The sequence below is a fragment of the Protopterus annectens genome, chromosome 9.part0 (assembly GCF_019279795.1).
Source record: "Protopterus annectens isolate FY-2018-M chromosome 9.part0, PAN1.0, whole genome shotgun sequence".
Lineage (NCBI taxonomy): Eukaryota > Metazoa > Chordata > Ceratodontiformes > Protopteridae > Protopterus > Protopterus annectens.
The window spans coordinates 477,388,591-477,411,024 of record NC_056743.1 but is presented as its reverse complement, the minus strand read 5'-3'; the positions used below and the strand labels follow the sequence as shown (position 1 = coordinate 477,411,024).

Here is a 22,434-nt window from a genome sequence, read left to right as displayed (position 1 = left end):
ATCAGACCATAACACATTTTCCCACATGCTTTTGGGAGATGATGTATTGTTTTGCAAATTTTAGCTGGGCCTGGATGTTTTTCTGGGTAAGAAAAGGTTTCCGTCTTGCAACCCTACTCCATAGGCCAGACGTATGGAGAACACGAGAGATTACTGTCACATGTAATACACAACCAGTACTTGCCAGAAATTCCTGCAGCTCCTTCAGTGTTGCTGTAGGTCTCTTGGCAGCCTCCCTGACCAGTTTTCATCTTGTCTTTTCATCAGTTTTGGAGGGATGTCCAGTTCTTTGCAGCATCACTGCTGTCCCATATTTTCTCCACTTTTGCTGACTGTCTTCACTGTGTTCCATGGTTTATTCAATGCTTCTTCTTCTCTTCCGGCTGTTCCCTTTAGGGGTCGCCACAGCAGATCATCTGTTTCCATTTCTTCCTGTCCTCTGCATCTTGCTCCGTCACACCAACCACCTAAATGTCCTCTCTCACCACATTCATAAATCTTATCTTAGGCCTTCCTTTTTTCCTCTTACCTGGCAGCTCCATCCTTAGCATCCTTTTACCAATATACCCAGCATCCCTCCTCAGCACATGTCCAAACCAACGCAATTGCACCTCTCTGACTGTCTCCAAACCGTCCAACCTGAGCTGACCCTCTAATATACTGATTCCTAATTATGTCCATTGTCACACCCAGTGCAAATCTTAACATCTTTAACTCAAGAGCATCCGATGTAAAACCTCTGCCAAACAACATATGGTTTATCGAATGCTGTGGAAATTTTTTGTACCCTTGTCCTGACTGATACCTTTCAACAATGAGATCCCTTTGATGCTTTGTAAGCTCTCTGTGAACCATGGCTTTTGCTGTAGCAAGCAACTGAGTAAATGTCAGGAAAATCCTACTAGGACAGCTGAACTTTTGTTGGAGTTAATCAGACTATCTTTAATTGATGGCAGGTGTGTACCCAAGAAGACTGAATGTTGTAATTAAAGCAAAATGTGCTTCAGCAAAGTATTAGCTTAAGTGTGTGCACACTTATACAACCAGCTTATTGTACATTATTTATTTTTTTAATACTTTCTCCCCTAACAGATTTGCTTTTCAATTGAATTGTACAGGTTATAGGTCACATTAAAAGTGGAAAAAGTTCTGAAATTATTTATTGTGGTCTCATTGTTTTATATTACAAAACTGTGGCAGTTTAACAAGGGTGTGTATACTTTCTATATCCACTGTACCTCTAAAACTATTATTATGGAGCTTAGGACAACTTGAAAGTAATAAGTAGCTTTCAGCATGAAATACTGTTCATAGGTGGGGATTTGAATTTGATTTCCAACAGAGAGGATGTTATGGGGGACACAGAATGAAAAATACAACAAAACAGGTTAGATTCATGAAGAAATGGATAAGAGTATTTGGTATGGATGGTGTGAATTCAGTACCAGGAACTCAAATGGAATTTATACATGTACCTAAAATATAATGGTGTTAAAGGGGATAGAAGTTATATTTTACAGAAGCAAGGGTAGCTAAATGGCAGTTTCAAAGACCCAATCAATATTTATATCACATCATGCAGCGGAAAAAGCCACAGGACAATTTTATAAAAATGATACACTGGTACTTTCCTGTTAAAAAGGCAGAAATTAAGGGAATGGGTAGTGGGTATGATCAAAGCGTTAAGGAAGGCAAATTATTTCATAAGAATGGGAGGGACACAAACGAAAATGGATTTTACAAGCAGTGTAAAATGAGAAAAGGGTTGAGAAATAGATATATATGGGAGAGAAGTAACAGGAACTCTTTAAAAGGGTTGATAAAAATTACATGACAAGATTCAGAGAGCAGGAGAAGCAACTGCAGAGTGGAAAAGGGAAAATAACAGAATATGGACAATATTCATGAGTTTAAAAGGGTGCAGCTACAGCAACTGTTTTTTTGATAATTACAGAGTGGAAAACATTTATCACAATGATTTGGGCAACAGAAAATAGAAACTTTTACAACCAAACTTAGGAAGTCTATGACAGGCATAAAACACATATACTATAGAAATATTCAGGAAATTTTAATAAAATCTTCATAAAACAGAGGACTGGGCAAACAATGAAATGGCACAGGAGGAGGAACGTATGGAAAACTTTGTTATGTCAAGGTTAGAAGAAGGTGATACTCAACAATTAATAACCAAGCAAGGAACAGATGAAATAAAAACAGTTATGTATTATCAATCAAAGGGAAGTCCGGTAGTAAAAGATGATATTCCTATGGACATTAAGAAGTTATAAGGGAAGACAGACTGGTAAAGATTTGGACAGACCCATTTTAATATTAAACTACAGTCATAAAGTTTATGTTAAATTAGATAACAGAATGTCACAAAAATTGATGATATGGATCAATGTGGTTTCTTGGAGGGTTAGAAACCACTGACAAGAACAGTGATCCAGAGGGATGCAGTGTGTAAGAAAACATTGCGATTGTTATCAAGTCTTGACGCAGAGAAAGTATTCAACATAAGAAAAGAGGGTTCATTTCTCAAGAGATATGCGAGAACATTTGGTACAGAAGGTCTTGTTGTGGTTCAAAGTCTAGGAAAAATTCACAAAATTAGTAGAGGCTATGCACAAAGAGCCAATGACACACGTAGTAATAGTGTTCAGACGTGGAGCACTTCATGTTCATCAAAGTTCAGCTCTGAGCAAACTGTTGTTCATACTTGTGACGGACTACATTAGCAAACAGGATGAAGGGGACAGATCAACAAAGCTGCTGTATGCAGATGATGCGGCCCCACAAAGAGACAATGAACATGAACTTAAGCAAACACTAGGGGACCGATGCAAAACTGATAGTACATAGGTTGAAACAGAGTATAGACTCAAGACAGCTGTCATGGCAGCAAATAAGGGAAATCAGAATCAGTGAAAACTGAGATAGAAGGGAAAACAGTGGAACAGGTTAACAGCTTCAAGTATTTTAAAGGTGTGGTTGAGGAGAAAAGCCTGAATGAGGAGGTCAGACATAAAATCAAAGTGCTGCAGTAAACTGACAGTGCGTCAATGGTAATGTGTTACAGAAGAATGCCGAAGAAGCGGAAAATAAGGTGTACAAAACAGTGGTGCAACCAGTGCTTCTGTATGGCACAAAAACCTGTGTAGTAAAAGCAGACCAGCTGAGAAAGCATGAGGTGATACAGATGAACAGATTAAGATGGGTGGTAGGATGCACATTATAGGATAAGGAAATGAAAAAAGTAGAAGCCAAAGTAGTCCTGAATGGATAGAAGGTCAAAGAACACAGATTACAGTTGTTCAGTCACATGTGGAGGAAAGCAGATGACTTTGTGAAGAAGATATGGGAGAGGCAGGATGAAGGCAAGAGAAAACGCAGACGTCGAACAAAGAGCTAGGTTAACTGTGTGTGAGAGAAGACTTGCCAGTCTGCCATGGCTGTCAAAGAAGGTAGGACACTAGTACTGAATTAAGAAAGTTGCCAATAGTTGAAGTGACACCCCAACCCCATACAGAAAAATGGGGTTGATGATAATAAGATATAGAAGAAAGAAAGAAATGGCAGTAGTTGCACTCAACAGAATAATAGAGTTAATGAGGAGTATGTATGAAGGGTTGGAAGCAAGAACTTAGGTGGCAGGGTTCCTCTCTAGCAAGCCACATTTGAACAGAGGAACCATATAGGGATGTATTCTTTGGCCTGTATTAGCTGCTTTACATTTACAGCTGTTAGCAAGGTAAATAAGATTCACAATTTCTAGGATATATCTGATATGGTAATTCAGAAATTCAAAGATATAACTGATTCTGTAATCACGAAAAGTTAGTTTTATTTAGTTATATTCTGTATTTGATACATCTAGAAAAGGACATGTTGGTATTGTGGAACACTTCTGAGACAATTTCAAGCCTTCAAAGGATAGAAAAATTAAGATAAAACAAAAGCTATAGCAGGAAACTATGCAATATTCATCAACTGGTTCAGCAATACCCATACTTAAGGGGACATAAGATACGTGTGTGGATTAAAAAGGATTCTCTTATATCAACTAAGGATATGTGGAAAGAGAAGAAACCATGGATAATACACAAATTAAAAAATGGCAAATTGTTGATTATGAATATAAATAGTAAGATACAAGTAGTGAACATCTTTTAAACTCTTTCATTTTAAGTATAGATCAGGCATATTTTTATCTGCCACTGGAGAGGTTGTGAATAATGAAGAGTTGAAGAAATGTATTTGGGAGACACAGAGGGCAAGAGTTAAGTGGGAAAAGTGGAATCTCCCTATAGAACTAGGCAGTTTAGGGTTGCCTGATTTGAAGGTGTACTTTAAAGGCTCATAAGTCCCTAACTCATGCAAAAGGTTATAAAAAGTGTTAAAGGATACTGAAAACCCAGGGGAGGGTTCAAGAAAGAGACTATAATTTTGGATGCAAGTCCTTAACGAGAAAAGTAACAATCATCCAGAATATTAGAATACTTTGGGGTACCTTACGAATATAAGAACTAAGCCAGTATGTGAGTTGAAAAATGAGTGTTTCCTAATAGGGATTTCTGTAAGTAGGTGTACAGGCAATAGGCAAAAGTAGGCTGACATTTAATGTAGAAAAGTAGCAAAGGACCAACGATACTACCAGCAAATAATTTAGAAGAGAAAGGTTACAGCGTGTGATGAGATTAAGCAAGAGTACAGAATGTAGGTTAAAGACCCCTTCTCCATCAGGGACAGGAAGTACAGGCAAAGGGACAGGGGAGTGAGAAGTTAATTACCAGCTTTGGTAGACTTTTTAGTTACATCTAGAACAGATAGTGCTGTTCAAAATGGAGATATAATTAGAAGGCTGTTTAAAATATTGCTTAAAACTCTAAAACTCAATCAGAGGAGGTTAGAAAAGATTGGGAAAGGAGAACAAAAATGTAAATTGCAAAGGAACAATGGAAAGAAATGTTTATAGTTCAAAAATATGCAATGAAGTCCAAAAGGTTTAGGATTTTTTGAATGAAAATGTTTGCACAAGTAGTTTTATACTCCAAGTGGACTTAAGGAGATTTTTCTTCAGGTAGATAACAAAAGTCAGTGGTGTGATAGACGAGAGAAGCAATTAGCACTCTGACACAAACAATGGTGGGATCAAGAAGTAGTAACTAGGGAAATGATTATTTTGAGTTGGGAATATTGGGTCTGAATTGTCTAGACAGAAGGTCTTTTTAAGTTTAATTGGCTTGTCAAAAAATATACAGAAAATTAAAACCCACATTAATAAAAGTTATAAATACTGAAAGAGATCAACAAACTGAAGAGATGACCTTAGAAAAGGGGTGGAGCAAATTTCATAGAAATAAATGGACTTTGTGGGAACAATGCATGAGAAAAATGCTCAAGAAGAGGAGTGAGTTTTAAGGGAAGACAGGAAATGAACAAGGTAATGTTGGAGTGAATGACAATTGTTAAAAAGAAAATGTGTACTCCATGTTGATAATGGAAACTATTATTACAATTTGTTTTCTTTTTAATTAATGCACATGTTGCACTTAAAAATGTCATGATTTTATACAGTGGTTTAAAAAATAAATAATTGCATTAAACTCAAGAAGCAGGGACACAATTACAGTTCTTAAATCTATTTTCATGAGATGAAATCATAAAAGTTTTATGAAAGATTACAACAAATCTAATTTCTGGTCATTAATACATTTTCATTAAAATTTTGTAGTGCCTCTATATGTGTGGGTATGGGTGTGTGACTTTTGGTATATGTATACACACACATGCAACATGTACAATTACAACAGATTCCAGTTACAGAACATCAAATACAACAAAATGACTAAAAGTAGTATATATGAGAAGAAATACAAGTTGTGGCCACAGAGTGCTCTGGCCTAAAATGACAATCTGCAAAAATTCTACTTTTTTCAAAGTTGTGACTTTTTAGTGTCGTCCCCCCCCCGTCCCTGCACAAGAACTTTACTAAACAAATAATCAGTACTCTGACAGGTATCATATCTACATTACTTAACAAAACAAATAAATGAAGTACAGAACAGCAGCCTCTTACCACTAACTCTCACAAATTTCCTTTAACTTCTGACCTGAACTTCAAATGCATCTTCAAATCAAGTCGTCTTAAAATGATAGGTTAACCTATAAGCACAAATATTATACACAATTTTGTTTGGGTCAAATTAAGGGTCTCAGTAAGCATATATCAAATGTTCTTCACAAAATCAGACACGAAAAAAAGAATCATAAAGAGTGTCACGAACAGAGGTACTGCCAGCCCTGCTATCTGGAATTTTGTAAATAATTGCATGTCACTTGTGAATAGCAATGGATTCATATACGATGTCTGTGTTACAAATGTATTAGAGCTGTATGTCATATAAGATGGTTTGTACAGACATGTGCTGAAGAGGTATTTTTACAAAGTGATGTCTGAACTGTATCCACAGTGTACCTTACTGAAATAGAACAGAAATGTACATACACTATTTTAACTGTTTAAATGTATACATTTTAACAGTGGAAACTGGAAAACAAGAGGATAACTTCAGAAAAATAGCTGAAATTAAATTACTTTATGGCAGCAAGGAGACACAAAGTCTAAAACTAAGGAGATTTCTGTATTGTCTTGGAAGTATTTTATTGTTTTATGACTTCCACCATTTGCCAAAGATCTGAGGAAAAGCCACTGTCTATGTATTTTCACAGGTGGATGCTAAATACTGTTAGCTTTCAGCAGTGGGGGGTTTACATGGGATAGAGTCAGATGACAAGAAATGATGTAATTCTGCAAGCTATCCCAGCAGTTATATTTGAGATATTAATTGAATAACTCTTAGAGAGACAGCAGTCTGTATTCTGTCTTTGACTACACAACATCAGCTAGAGGGTCCATTTACCACACATTTGCCTTGCTCTGAGTAAGTCAGTCTAGGGAGCAGTATAACCATCTTAGATATAGTCAATAATAAAGCAACACTTAGCCTAGATATTTTTATTTATTTATTTGAGACTGTCCTGCAATGCTGTTTTAAATATTTCCTGTGATTTTGAACTCTGACATCACTGCAATTATATACTGAGAACTTTCTTGTTCTTTTATTATTTATCATTAAATATATTTAAACCTCTCATTGTGGCTGATCTGTCTAGAGACATTTAAGTTATGAGAGTACTTGCATATTTATTTGGTGACACTGTGTAGGCCACTCCTAATAGCCTTGCTCTTGGTCAACCTACCATTTGTATTAATAGTAACATTACATAGTAAGATTGGACACACTTTAAGAGTCTTAAAGTAGCTGAAAAGGGAGTCTGGTGGCAGTGATAACTACTTTATAGTCTGGGCAGAAGGGGGCATAGCTAGTAAATGTGTGCCAGCCTTTCCAGGTGTGTGTGTGTCTGAAAAACAAATATCCAAAAGTGTGTTTGTCAGCTACTTGGGCAGGGACACAAAGCACTGGTTAGACAGAGAGAACTTTGGAGGACTTGGGTTTGAACCCTGGCTAAGGACTCAACTCTATAGCTGTGCCAGTGGGGAGTCTTAATGGGGATCTAGAGAATGTGGTCTGTGTGTGCTCTTAAGGGAAATTGCACTTGATGCAGAGAGCTGCATCTGGAAAAACTGTGTGTGTACTTGTCATCCTCCCAATATACATCCCAGACAGGTGCCAGTGGTGAGGATTGAGGCTCCTTGATTAAAGGTCCAGTGGCGGGGCGTCACAAAGAGTAACAATCTCTAGCCTGCAAAGAGACTGTGGGCTGTGAATGAATATTTATATAAACAGCCAAATTAGTTGATACAGAAGTTTCACAAATGATAACAACAGACATTTCAAGTTCAAGTAGAGGGCTTAGCACTGAAGGATCAGACAAGTAGAAGTAGTAGGATTAAACAGCTGATGGCTCACTCTCCATTGAGGAAAAAACACAACTTTCTATTGTATAAGCAATCTCAAAAGATCAGATTCTATCCTGAGTGCCTCCTATCATTAACCTAGGTCTGTACACATGAAGGCACAATGAGATTGCTAGCACATGCTCAAGCAGATAACTCTAACAGGCATTCAAGAAACACCAACCCAACCAGGAGAGGATGATTGCTTCTTGGTCATGGGTACACCCCCCCCACTAACAAGCAAAATCACACACTACCAAGGTAAATCCCTGAGAAATTGGACCCCACAGCCCCCCAAGATTAAGGAGCCAAATTTTGGGAAGAAGAAAAAAATGATCACTTGTGATTAAGGTAAGTTTAAAGAAAAAAGGACCAAAAAGTGCTAAACTACTTCTATAACTAATAAAAGTTCAGAGTTTTACATTAGGCAGAGTATAAAGTCTGCAGTACGATTATATTTTCAACTGTTCTTCAAAAATTGTGCATTTTAAATAAGGTAATCTGACAAACTCCAAATCAACACAGCTGGGAAGCTTTACTTTATCAGTGGCTAGTGACACCATCTGAAAGAAACACAATGCCATTAAATCCCCACCTTTCAAATCAATTTCATCTCCAATAAACATGATGAAGGAACACAGGAAGAAATTAAAAAAATGAACCTTATATTAGAAATTCCTTTTACAAAAATGTATTTCACACCAATCTGATTAACATACTACAACAAAATAAGAAAATGTGAGCTAATTCACCTGTTGGGCAGCTTGAATCATATGCTGCTGTTGGTAAAAAGCTTGCTGTTGAAGTGCCTGTTGCTGTAGTGCTTGCTGCTGTTGTTGCTGTTGTTGCTGTTGTTGTAGTGCTTGATGCTGTAGTGCTTGTTGCTGTAGTGCTTGCTGCTGTAGTAACTGCTGTTTCAAGTACAACTGTTGCTGCTGATGCTGGGGTGTTGCCTGTGGCTGTGTAGTAGGAATGTTCTGCTGTGCAGATGGAGGTTGCTGCTGAGAAGGTACGGTCTGAGATGGTTTCTGCTGAGGTTGAGGGGCCTGGGGTGCTTGAGGCTGTGATGAGACTGAAGGTTGTGAGGCCTGGATACTGTTCATGACTGTAGCACCTAAAAAGATAAAACGCCAATACATTTTTTTTGCTTCTTTTAATTATATTACTATGACCAGTAAGTTTAACTCATAGCCATCAGCTTCTGACCATCCCTCCCATTGGCAGGACGCAAGCTACACAAGGCCTAAAGACTTGAGAAGCAATTAGCCTACCAACATGGTACAGACAGATTTCCCTTATTTTTGTAACCCTTTTACAATATGACAACATGCATCTACTTCTGTCATACTTAAAGAGCAAACCACAACAAAATATATTCATATAGCCACTTTTCATAGAGATACACAAACAAATAGAAGGTGCTAGCAGACACAGCCTAACCAAATCATCCTTCTTAGACTGCTAACACACAAAGAGTTGGGAATATTTATGGCTGCAGCAAATGCCTCCAGATCCACCAATAAGTGCCACTCTACCAAATATAAATCCAATTTATTGGGACATAAAGACGAACTGACAACGACAACAGTATAAAACCAATAACATGAAGATACAAAGTTAAGCACTTTCAACCATAACAGCTGGTCTTCTTCAGAACTAAGATGCCATACTCTACAAACAGTTTAAATAACTTATTTGGCGCCAGAAATCACAGCTTCTTAAAGCTACATATACGCTTATTTAATAGCGCTTCATGTATTGCAATCTATTCGCATATTAAACAAAATAATTTAATTTAAACAAAATAATTTAACATACCTCCTTTGCACAAAAATTAGTGAGAACTGGTAATATTATTATATAATTAATAACTTTATATGCATATAAATTCATCGCATTTGTCATCATAAAAACCTTAATACATTGTTTTGTACAGTAAGCGGAAATTCCTTCAATAAATGCTGAATACAATGAATTAATAAGTAAATGTGTATGTGAATTAATATTTCCTTCCTAATAAAATAAAATACTATAACTGCCTATTAAAATCCTATAAAAAATTTTAAAATTTTTTAAAAATGTGTAAATGGGTGCTTAAAAAATGCAAATATGTACGAAAATAAATATAACAAATGATAAAAATGACAACACTAACAACTAGTCAAATATACCAATAATATTCCTTTAAAAGTTCCTTAAAAATACAAATGCTGATAATACTAATCATTTCATGCGTATATACTATTTAATAAACATGCGTAAAATAAAATATTCATGGTTTAAAATCCTTATAATTATTTAAACAACAATGGTTTAACTGATATAAAATCATTCAGGCCTGGTGGAGTGGTGGCATCTAAAATATTTGCCTCCATACTTCTTTGTAACTTAATAAGCTTTTAAAATCTCCACCTCTGGGGTCCGTATCTATAATATCAAGAATACTAAATCTAAATTGATGTTCACCACCTTTAATTTCAACATGTCTATATAGTGCCTTAGTTTTATCTTTCATTCTGATACTATAAATGTGATCATATATTCGCTTTTTAAGACACCTCTCAGTCTTTCCTATGTAAAAACGTGGACATTTATCACATTTCGCCAAATATATCACCAATTCTTGTACTGCAATTACCAAATCTAAATCTTATAAAGGATTTATGCCCATTCTGCAGCCTTATTTTACTTTCTTGCGACATATACTTACATTGATTACAAAAAAACATTTTCTATTTCTATTATTACTATTTTTATAATCATTCTTCAATTCATTGTATCTTTGTTCAACCAAAGACTTCATATTCTTTCCCATTTTGTATATAAATTTGGGTTTAGTACCCAAAATTTTAACTAAACCTGCATCACTAGTTATAACATACCAAAATTTGTACATCATCCTTTTAATATTATCTTCACCTAAGTTGTACTGTAATACACAAGCTCTTTGGAAAGAAGGTGGCAAACTATTAACATTCCCATTTTTAACCATGATGTCATCTGCACATTTAAAGAGTGTACTGCCTGCTCCTAATAATGGTTTATATTTTATATTCCACTGTTGTATGACAATCAACTATTTCATCGATCATTTTGATGGGATAACCTCTTTGTTTAAATAGGTTTTTAATAAAATCCAGTTCATTTCTCATGTTCTCAAAATTAGATACCATCAATGCATTGACCCTTAAATACATTATATTTTACTTTAGGAGGGTGACAGCTAGTATATGCTAAATTATAATTAGAAAACATGCTTTTTCTATATATTTTTGATTGTACTTTTCCTTCTTTTTGAAAAATATAGGTATCTAAATAATCCTATATTACTATGCGAAAAAGTAAATTTCAAATATTCACTACTTGTATTAAGAAACTTAAACTATTGTAAAGTGTCATAGTCTGCTTCCCATAATATGTAAATATCATCCAAAAATCTTGAATAATACTTCACATGCTGGCAAAACTTACTAGGGAATAATTGTGTATCCTCCCAGTTAAGCATAACCAGGTTGGCATATATGGGGGCACAAGCTGCCCCCATAGCTACCCCCCTGGTTTGCTTAAAATATTCTCCTTCAAAATAAATGAAGTTATTATCCAAAACAATAGACATCATTTCAACTAATAAACAAATTTCATCCCATTCAAAATTACTGTATCTAATAATACTGTTATTGAAGGCTTCTAAGCCTTCCTGTTTAGGGATGCAGGAAAACAAGTCGATGACGTCAATAGTTACAAACATGATACTATTATTCAAATTACCGATAGGAAAATTGTTTAAAAAAACCCATGAATCTTTAACCATATGGTTTATGACAGTGTATAAAAATTTTAATTTAGTATCTATATATTTACCTAGAGGAAATGTTTTGGAATTGCTTCCTGATACAATCGGTCTAAAGGGGGGGGGGGTCAATAGTGTCTTTATGAACTTTAGGTATCCCTATTAGTGTAGCTACCTTAGGAAATTTCACTTTGATGTAATCATAAATTTCTTGTGTAATTCTTCCATCAATTAAATATTCTTCTAAGTAACAGTCTATTCGCTGATAAGCTATATGTAGCTCATTTAATGATAACGTTTCGTAATTTCCTGAAAAATATAAAATATCATAATTTTTTTTAGTATATTGTGTACTGTCATAAAGCACTATACCCCCCCTTTATCATGTTTCATTACTCTAGTACTGTAGTCTTTTTTTATTTCTTTAAGTAAACTCATTTCATCATGGGATAAATTACTACTATTGGTAGTCCGTTTTAAATTATCACTTCCTTGATAAATTTCTCTTATAATTATTTTCTCAAACAGGTTTATTGTGGGATGATTTGGTGGAATGAAAGTGCTAGCTTTTTTTTTAACTGTTTAGCAGGTCTATAGGTGCTAGAAGTATTATCAGCTTGTAAAGAATCATTAATAATGTTGCCAAATTAATCTTCCTTATATATTTTTTAAAATCTATTATTAATTCTGTCATATTGAATTTTGGATTAGGAATAAATTTCATACCCTTGGCAAATAAATCAAAGTGTGCACATTTTATTGAAACATTTGAATAATTGTAAATATTAAAATTATTATATGTATAAATATTTCCTGTAATTGCTATTTCTTTATCTTTTTCTTCTTCGATTATGTTATCAACCACATTTTCTTGTATTTCATTTTCAAATGCATATTTGATTCCATTACAAATATTCTTATTGTTGGGGCTGGGGGATAGTTCTACCTCCAATAATTCTGATTGTATCCCTTTCTTCTGTAAATCTGTTTCCTCTGGTTTATGTTCCTGATATGGTTGAGTTGTGTCCATTATATCTTTCTGAAAATCCTGTCTCCCATAATACTCCATTCCCTCATTAGGGCCCCAATAATTTTGATTATTATTTGTGTACCCTTGTACTTTAGTTTTTCTAAAATCAGGCCAAAGGTATGCTATACCTTTATTATATTGTTCTCTATCTCTTTGCATTTTGGTAGATTTTCATTGACATAATTTAGTAATCCATTTATCAGCTTCCAGGAATTGCTTATTATATAATTTATCCAATTCTGTATACAAGTCATTAACTATCCTAGTATTAAGTTTCTCAGCTTCCTGAATTAATTTACTTAATTTTTCATCATTATATTTGATTAATAAACGCATGAAATTATAGCCACATTCATCAATTTTACCATCACTAGTCAAATCCAATCCCATGGGTTGTTTAAAAAACCTCAACCCCATAGGAACAAGCTTACTTTCTACACATTTAGATAATACATATTATCAATTTTTAATCCATTAATATTCTTTAATTTCTTTCCTAATGAATAAATCATACTTTTTAAAGTACCAGTCAAAAATTTTAAAATTTTTTATAGGATTTTAATAGGCAGTTATAGTATTTTATTTTATTAGGAAGGAAATATTAATTTACATACACATTTACTTATTAATTCATTGTATTCAGCATTTATTGAAGGAATTTCTGCTTACTGTACAAAAAAATGTATTAAGGTTTTTATGATGACAAATACGATGAATTTATATGCATATAAAGTTATTAACTATATAATAATATTACCAGTTCTCACAAATTTTTGTGCAAAGGAGGTATGTTAAATTATTTTGTTTAAATTAAATTATTTTGTTTAATATGTGAATAGATTGCAATACATGAAGCGCTATTAAATAAGCGTATATGCAGCATTAAGAAGCTGTGGTTTTTGGCGCCAAATAAGTTATTTAAACTGTTTGTAGAGTATGGCGTCTTAGTTCTGAAGAAGACTAGCTGTTATGGTTGAAAGCGCTTAACTTTGTATCTTCATGTTATTGGTTTTATACTGTTGTCGTTGTCGGTTTGTCTTTATGTCCCAATAAATTGGATTTATATTTGGTAGAGTAGCACTTATTGGTGGATCCGGAGGCATTTGCTGCAGTTTTAGTTCACACGAATATTTATGGCTGGGAATAACAGACGCAGCTATTTTTCCTATTGCGTCAGCTGATGGAGAAGACTATCACTGATAGACAGGGTTCGTCCTCTCTAACAAACAATTCGGCATTCTTTTTATCTCCAAAGCTCTCACTCATGGGGAAAATGGGGTCCAATGCCTGAACATGCCTACCACAACATGACTAAAATACATGCCTAGTTCCTCAGCACAGAGGTTTGCCCACCTGTAATCAATCAAGCTTCCTGCAAATCAAGAAAAAAAGCACAAAGATCTGACACACTGTTTACAACTAATGCATAAGAGTATATTTACTCAACATGCACGTAACTAAAAGCCAAAACATGACTATGGGGGGGATCTCAAGTCACAGGGAGATTGTGGGTGTTTGGGTCCTCCCTAAAAACAACAGTCCCTTTGCAGATCAAATGATAAGATTAACAGCTTATCTGTTGCATCTAATGATGAGGCCCTTACTTTAACAGTATTTTAAAATGGAAGTTATGTATTTACCATAACAAAATATCCATGTTGTTTCATTTCCATCTGGCTCAACATAGATTAAATTCTTACACCATACCAAAGATACTAAAAAAATCATATCAACTGTCTTGTCTCCTTTTTGAAAGCAAAATTGGGAAGTCGTGTGTCAAGAGTTATGATTCCTAAGTGGCTTTAAGAATGTATTTCTTTTGTATATAAAACATGAGGGCTGTCTCTGCATTCAAAACCAAATGTTCACTCCACTAGAACAATTGCTACCTCTACAGCATTCTTGAAGAGAGTTGCCACCGATGATCCAGCAACTTGGTCCACAGTTCATGCGTCTATACCTCATTACAAATTGGGTGTGCAGTCTAGAGCTCATGCATTCTTTGCCTCTACCACTCTCAAGAATGTCCTTCCTTGATACCATCTATATTCCTTTTAGGCAACTTGAGAATCTATCACAAATGTTGAATCTGACAAAAATAAACACTGGATACAAAAGTTATGTACTTATCATAACTATAGACCTGTCTCGTCTCATTTTCGTTTGGTTCAACATTCCTCCACTCCAACACCCTTCCAAACTGTCATTTATAAACTTCTGGTGCTCAGACAGTCCATGACAAGATCCTGTCTGCTTTTTATATCACTCAAACGGACATATTTTGTAAGCTGTTGAGTTTATTTTATATGGGGTGTTACACTTTTCAAGAATACTTGTCTATAGTTAGCAAGAGTCAGCAAACTCAACCTCAGGTAAATCAGGAAGGAGAAGAGAATTATGGGTAGGGGAAGAGGCAGAGCCTGGGATCCAAAGCTCCAGAAGAGGGTGCAGAGATTGGATCAGATAACCCAAACGTTGAATCATAAGAAAATAGACATCGGATTCACAGTTGGCAATCCACCTGGAATTAATTTATCTGGCAGCACTGGCCCTTCTATCCCCAAGGGAAATAAGTTTGTGTTTCTTAAGCTAATGCATCAGCTTGTGGTATAAATAAAGAGGGTGTACATCCATCATGTAAAGACTCTTTGCATACTTTTGTCCTGGCAAATAAAACAGACAGATGACTCTGGCTTACAGACAATGTAGAAATCTTTAGGAAGGAAATGTTGGTTGTCCTGAGGGACAACTAATCCTCCTGAAAGGCCAAATGTGGCTTCTGACATAAGACCCTGCAAGCAGATGTGATGGCCACATGATAAAAATGTTTTGAGGCATATAAAATTCAACACCTTTAAACTATATGACACAACAGGGTCAGACCAACTTGCCAACCATGAAGCTCAAATTCTATACAGCAGAAGGGGTTCTCCATTGGTCGACTGAGATGCAAGATGCCTTTAAGGAACTGCTTCATCAACCAATGCAAGGCGCCAATCCTACTCTTCAGTAGATCACTCAGGGAGACGCAGCTGGCATACTGCCTTGCTCACAGAGTCTCGAGACGCACACAGAAAACTGAGACAGTAGTCAGAATGACCTTCAAATTGAATGACTGGGGTAGTACTGGGTTCCTTCAGCCCAAACACCAACCCACTTCTGCTTGTCTCAGTACACTCTGTCTGCCTAGTGGGAAGCTTCCTGGAATCCTTAATTACATCTGACACCTTATCAGGAATGTTCACTACTTCAGCAGATTTAAAGACAGAAGTCAACTTCTACGGCAGAACCAGCTACCCCCAATCAAAGGGCACTTCTAGTCAGAAACAGAAGAAGTTTTGCATATTATCAGGTACCTAAAAACCAGAAATCACACACTCCTCAGCACCATGGAGTGACAAGAATTAATTTTAAGTCTCTCTAATGTGAACTTTGCAAGGAAGAATCAGAAGGAATGGGGGAATGGTGGGTAGGCATACAAGAATCTATCTTGCCAAGTTGCCACGAGTATAGAAAGTGCATCCTTAGCAAGCTCCTTCTCTTGCCTTACTGCAAAGAAAAGCAGCATCAACTTCTCTCACATAGTGCCCTAATTACACATGATCCAACACAGCTATGACTCTTAAGTCTGCAAATCCATTACAGGGCTAAAGAGGAGGTTCAGACATCCACCGGAATGATCACTTCATCTAAGATATGAACTGCTGACAGACAGATGGCTCTGTTTGCAGCTTACTGCTAAATCTACACTGCCTCACTGTGTATGACTGAGTGTCCCCTTCCTTATTTAGGTACAACACAATGGAATATCAGACAAGCCAGATTAAGGCCCATCAGTTATTCATCTTCTCCTGAAAGTCTTTTAAATTCAGACAGAATGCTTTTGGCTCCAGGTGGCTGACGAGGAGGCCTTTATTCAGAGATTGTCCACATTTACTTTAGTAGGAAGGACCAGAGATAAGCCTCCTATCCCACAAGCAAAATATATGTTGTCAGGACCTACAGAGAAAGGGTACACTGAGCAGGAACTTTATCAAATGATAAGGGAATGGAATGCAAAACTGAAGGCACATGGGAAGAAACAGTACAGAAAAGGAAATTTCATGGCAGAAAACTAAATTTGCAAAAAGTTAGGATGGGGAGTCCACCACCCCAAAGAGACCAGCCACTAGCGAAGTCCCACATGTATCTGTGCTGGGACTCTTCTTTTTAGTATCTGCTTCTCTGAAGTCAAGTCAAGACAAACATCAAGGGCCTGTGGCTAATCAAATTTGCAGATGACTGCAAACTAGTCATGGTCACTGAATCTCCTAATGTCACAGAGTTACTCTTCAAGAGGTCCTGATGCAGAAAGACAACTGGTGCCAGAGCCATGGATTAAAACTCAATGAAAAAAATGCATAATACCCTTTAGAAAGATGGTTAAGCCTAGAAATGACCATACTGATAATGCACACTACAGATTGCACCAGTGGTTAGGATTTGGGAACACATGTTGACAGTAACCTGACCCTTAACCTTCATGTGTCAACTGTGGTGATAAAATCATACCCCTTTGCAATGTGTTGTATTGTTACATTGCAATGGCTTGGCATCCAGGTTCAAGGAGGTCATCATCAGAGTACAACAAACTCTTTTGCATGCACTTCACCAGGCACTTGCAACAGTTTGAGAAACCACAGAGATTCCTCACAAAATTAATACACAGTGAAAACAAGTCGTATGCAGACCAACTTAAAGCTATATTCCTGTACTCTGTTTCCTACAGACTGCCAAGTGATTTATGCCTAGCACATTTGCAAAACAAATAGTATCAGAAATACCCATTCAAATGATGTAAACGTCATCTGGAACTAACAGGACATATTAGAGGGACAGGTATGTATCTCAAAGATTTCCCCTCCTCTAGACATAGCCTTGCTGAGTCTAATTCTGGTGGCTGCCAAAAAAAGCAATTACTAGAAAATGGAAGTCAAACTCTAGACCAACTTTACTAGAAGTAGTGAATATAGTGACATATATAAAACAACTGAACTTGGGAACTTTAGAAAAGGAAAGGAGCAAACTACTTAGGAAAAATGGGAATTGTGGGAACAATATATGCAGAGCAAAAATGGAGGCAGGATTTGAAAAAGCTATACAATGCATAACTGATGATCACTGGATGGTTTATAAGTGATATATAATATTTACAACTACAGTTGTTTCAGTGGTGTCTGTGATGTAAACTGTTTGCAACTAAAGTGATATTTTATATATTTTTCATTTATATAAATGTAAGATTGCCTTTGTTACATGTTTAAATTTAATAAAGATGTTTAAAAAAAAAAAAAAAAAAGATTATCCCTCCTCTGGTTCAGGTTTCACATCCATGTGAAGCAAACATCCCTAACCCTCTTCAAACTTACATTGCACAAATGGATGGGAAATAGCAAATTTATCCCATGTCCAGCACCTATATCCATAATGGACAGGGGCAACTTGTAAATGCTTAATGTGCACAAGCCTATATCATAACCCTAAAATTCTTTCAGGTACTGACACGTCAGCAATATTTTGGTAAATTTGGGGTAAACATGGCTAGACTTAAAACGGTTTTTAGGCTGATAGTCTAGTTACCACCTATGAAACTATTAAACAAGAGAAATCAGATGAAGTTGAAAACTGAAATGGAAGGGGAAAAAAAGTAAAAAAAAAACTAAAACAGATTAACAGCTTCAAGTATATGGAAGTGGCAGCGGAGAAGGGAAGTCTGAATGAGGGTGTCAAAGCTAGACTCGAGGGGGCTGCAGACAAATGGCACAGTGTGTCAGGGTCAGTTTGTGAAAGAAGAATGCTAAAGAAGCTGAAAAGTAAGGTGTATAAAGCAGTGATGCAACTACCACTTCTGTATGGTACAGAAACCTGGACAGTAAAGGCAGAGTAGTTGAGGAAGCTAGAGGTGATAAAATGCTAGAAATGGGAAGGCAGGATATACTCTGTGGGACAGAGACAGAAATTATGACATCATAATAGATGCAAAAGTAGCTCCAGGTACAGAAAAGGTCAAAGAAAATAAGAAGCTAAGTACCTACCATAACGTTCCATGTTAGTTGTCTTCTTCTCGCCTTCTTTCTTGCTGGATGGTTCGGAGCCGATCCTCAGCTCCGACTCGGCCTATACCAAAGCTTGAGAGCTATTTACCAGCTCAAGGCCCTCCCTATATCCCACAATGCTAGGTGTCCAATACCCAGATCTCGTTTGGTAGCTAACACCATGGAGACACCTGTGCCAACTATAAGGATTATCTACAGTGGTAACAGATGGGGACATAACCTAGGAATAAACCAGTACAGGAATACAGCCTCAGAAGGATTCTTCTCAGTCTGTCCAGGCTAGGGGGATGGCGGGTGGGACGCAAGAAAGAAGGCGAGAAGACGACAACTAACATGGAACGTTATGGTAGGTACATAACTTCTTAATGTTAAGTTGTCAATCTCGCCTTCATTCTTGCTGGATGGGACAGCGTCCCTAGCACCTTTGCCCTGGGTGGCTCATCGGAACAGACTCTTGAGCACAGTGGAACCAAACTCAGCCCGATTCCTGGAGACCATATCCAACTTGTAATGAGAAATAAAGGTATGAGGAGTGGCCCACGTGGCTGCAGCACAAATAGATTCCATTGGGAGCCTTGCTTGAAAAGCTACCAACGTGGCTAACACTCTAGTGGAATGAGCTTTTGGTTTTACGGGGAGTTCTTTGTGTCTTAATTGGTAAATGAAGGATATGACTGAAGCCAGCCATCTGGATAAAGATACTTTAGAAACTGGCAAGCCCTGCTTGCCCTCAGCATAAGACAGGAAGAGTTGGTCTGACTTCCTAATTTGTTTTGTCCTATCCAAATAAAAACGCAATTGCCTGTGAACATCCAAAAAGTGCAGCTTTTGTTCAGCTCTGTTTGAATAGTTAGGAAAAAAGACAGGAAGCTCAATAGCCTGACTCAGATTTGTCTCAGAAGGAACCTTGGGTAAAAAGGAAGGGTTTGTTCTAAGTGAGACTCTATCCTTGTGAAAAACAAGATAGGGAGGACGAATGCACAGGGCTTGAAGTTCTGACACTCTTCTAGCTGAGGTGATAGCTACTAAGAAGAGAGTCTTCCAGGAGAGTAATTTTAAAGAACAGGAGGCCGCAGGTTCAAAGGGAGAGAATCAAGGAAGCTAATATCAGGTTTAAATCCCACAGAGGCAGGGGATCTCTAACCGGGGGCCTAAGTAAAATAGTCCCTTTAAGAAAGGCCTTACAAAGTTTATGGGACATGATGCTGGTTTCTGCCAGGCCAGCGTGGAAATTAGCGATAGCAGCCAATTGGACTCTAATGGTGGCAGACGAGGAACATTCTCGAAAAAGTTCTGCCAAAAAATCCAGAACAGTGTGGACAGGGGCTGTAGAAGGATCTATATTCCTGGTCTCTGTCCAGCACGAGAAACGTTTCCACTTACTAGCATAGGTTTTTCTGGTAGTAGATTTATGCGAAGAAAGGATGATTTCACGTACTGGCCGAGAAATCTGTGGAAGCCTGGCTAAGGTTGGAAGTGGAGCAACCAAGCCGTAAGGTTGAGAGACTGAAGGGATTGGTGCAGCCCGCCTGACTGATGGACCAATAGGTCCAGCACTGGGTCCAGACTCCAGAGCTCCTCCAACAGAAGACGAATCAGGAACGGGAACCAAATTTGTCGAGGCCAGAAGGGGGCAATGAGGATCATCCTGGAACCCAAAGCGGTTGCTTTCTGAATCAGTTTGGGAATTAAGGGAAAAGGAGGGAATAAGAAGACCCTGGGGCCAATCGTGGACTAGACAGTCTCTGGGGGAATGGCCGGGGAAATAGAGTGAAGAAGTCTTCGCACTTGCTGTTGAGAGGGGTTGCAAAAAGGTCACAACAAGGTTGACCCCATCTGCGGAAAATCTTGTCCGCTACTGACTGATTGAGAGACCACTTGTGAGGCATGAGCAATGGCACTGCTCAGCCTGTCTGCTATGACGCTGGACTTCCCGGGGATGTGCGTTGCTATCAGAAACCGTTGGGAAGAGATCGCCCACTGCCAGAGTCTGAGTGCTTCTTGACATAAGGGATAGGATCGGGTTCCGCCGTGCTTGTTGATGTACCACACACTACAGACATATTGTCAGTTTGAATTGCAATAGTCCCGATAGGTAGAGAGTCCTGAAGAGCTTGCAACGCTAAAAGTACCGCTCTCATCTCCAAGACATTTATATGCAGGTGCTACTCTAGGGGTTGCCAAGTGCCCTGGACAGTCCTGCCCTGAAAATGCCCCCCCACCCGATCAGGGAGGCATCCGTGGTCACCATGGCAAAAGGAGAAGGAAGAACAAACTGTCTGCCGTGGAGAACTGTAGGGGAGACCATCCACCAAGCCAGGTGGTCTTTGCATGTTTGAGTGATCATTATTCTGTGGGACATTGGGAGCTGTTGAAAGGACCATTGGGTAAAAAGCATCCACTGAAGGATCCGCATGTGGAAACGAGCCAGGGGGACTAGAATGATCGCTGCCACCATAAGACCCAATGTTTTTAGTACAAATCTGGCCTGAATCATCTTGCATTTTAGTAGTACTTGCACATGTCGCCGAATGTCTGATACTCTGTCCGGAGAAAGTTTTACAGACAGATCTTTTGTGTTTATTTCTGCACCTATAAATGTTATAGATTGACAAGGCGACAATGCAGACTTTTCGAAATTTATTGATGTACCTAGCTCGGAGCAAGTCTGAACGGTATAGTCCCTGGCTCACAGAAGTTGATGCCTGGTGGAAGCAGTAAGGTGCCAGTCATCGAGATATGGAAACACCTGGAATCCCTGTCGTCTCAGGTGAGCTGTAGCCGCTGCCATGCATTTGGTGAACACCCTGGGGGCTGTGGTGAGACCAAAGGGCATGGCTCTGAATTGATAGTGACTGGCTCCCAGCCGGAAGCGGAGAAACCTTCTGGAGCGCCTGTTCATTTTGATATGGTAGTACGCATCCTGAAGGTCTATAGAGCACATCCAATTGTCCTGACCCAAAAAGGGTAGAATGGACTGAAGTGTGACCATCCAGAACTTTGTTCTTTGTACAGACCTGTTCAGTCTGCTGAGATCCAGAATGGGTCTCCAGTCCCTTGTCTTTTTCGGTACCAAAAGGAACTTGGAGTAAATTCCGGATCTTTGCTGGTCTGCTGGGACTGGATGGATGGCCCTCTTTTTTAGCAGTTTTGAAATTTCTAGCACTGCTTGATCCCTTAGCGTGGGTGGGACATCTGGAAGGGATCTGTTTCTTTGTACAGGGGTGTGGACGAAGGGAATTTTGTAACCCTCGGATATGATAGACTGTACCCATTTGTCTTGTGTGAGGAGTTGCCAGGCTTCTGGGTACAGTGACAACCTTCCTCAGACTGCCTCCGAAGGTGGACAGTCGGGCAGCCCCTCAGGGGTGCTGGAAGGGTTTGTCAGAGAAAGATTCCCTGCTACCCTAATTCTGCGGACCCCCTTTGCCCCTCGGGTGGCATCTATTATTGTTCCCTACTCTGCCCCTGGAGGAAAAGTCACCACGTGCGTCAGGCATGACTCCCTGGGGTTTGTGAAACCACATTTTTCCATCCTTCTGACCTTTCGGGTATGGTCTAGATGGAGTGGAAAAACGGACTCCCACGGCAGAGA

General features: G+C 37.9%; 1 protein-coding gene across 8 annotated transcripts in view; it reads right to left on the bottom strand.

The window, feature by feature from the left end:
* AAK1 (AP2 associated kinase 1) overlaps nt 1–22,434 on the bottom strand; it is a 1,655,011-nt gene that overhangs the window by 674,386 nt on the left and 958,191 nt on the right. For all 8 annotated transcript variants that reach the window (XM_044083018.1, XM_044083021.1, XM_044083020.1 and 5 more), the window contains exon 11: nt 8,677–9,038. In XM_044083018.1, the coding sequence (XP_043938953.1) occupies nt 8,677–9,038 (362 nt within the window). The remainder of the gene's footprint in view (nt 1–8,676; nt 9,039–22,434) is intronic.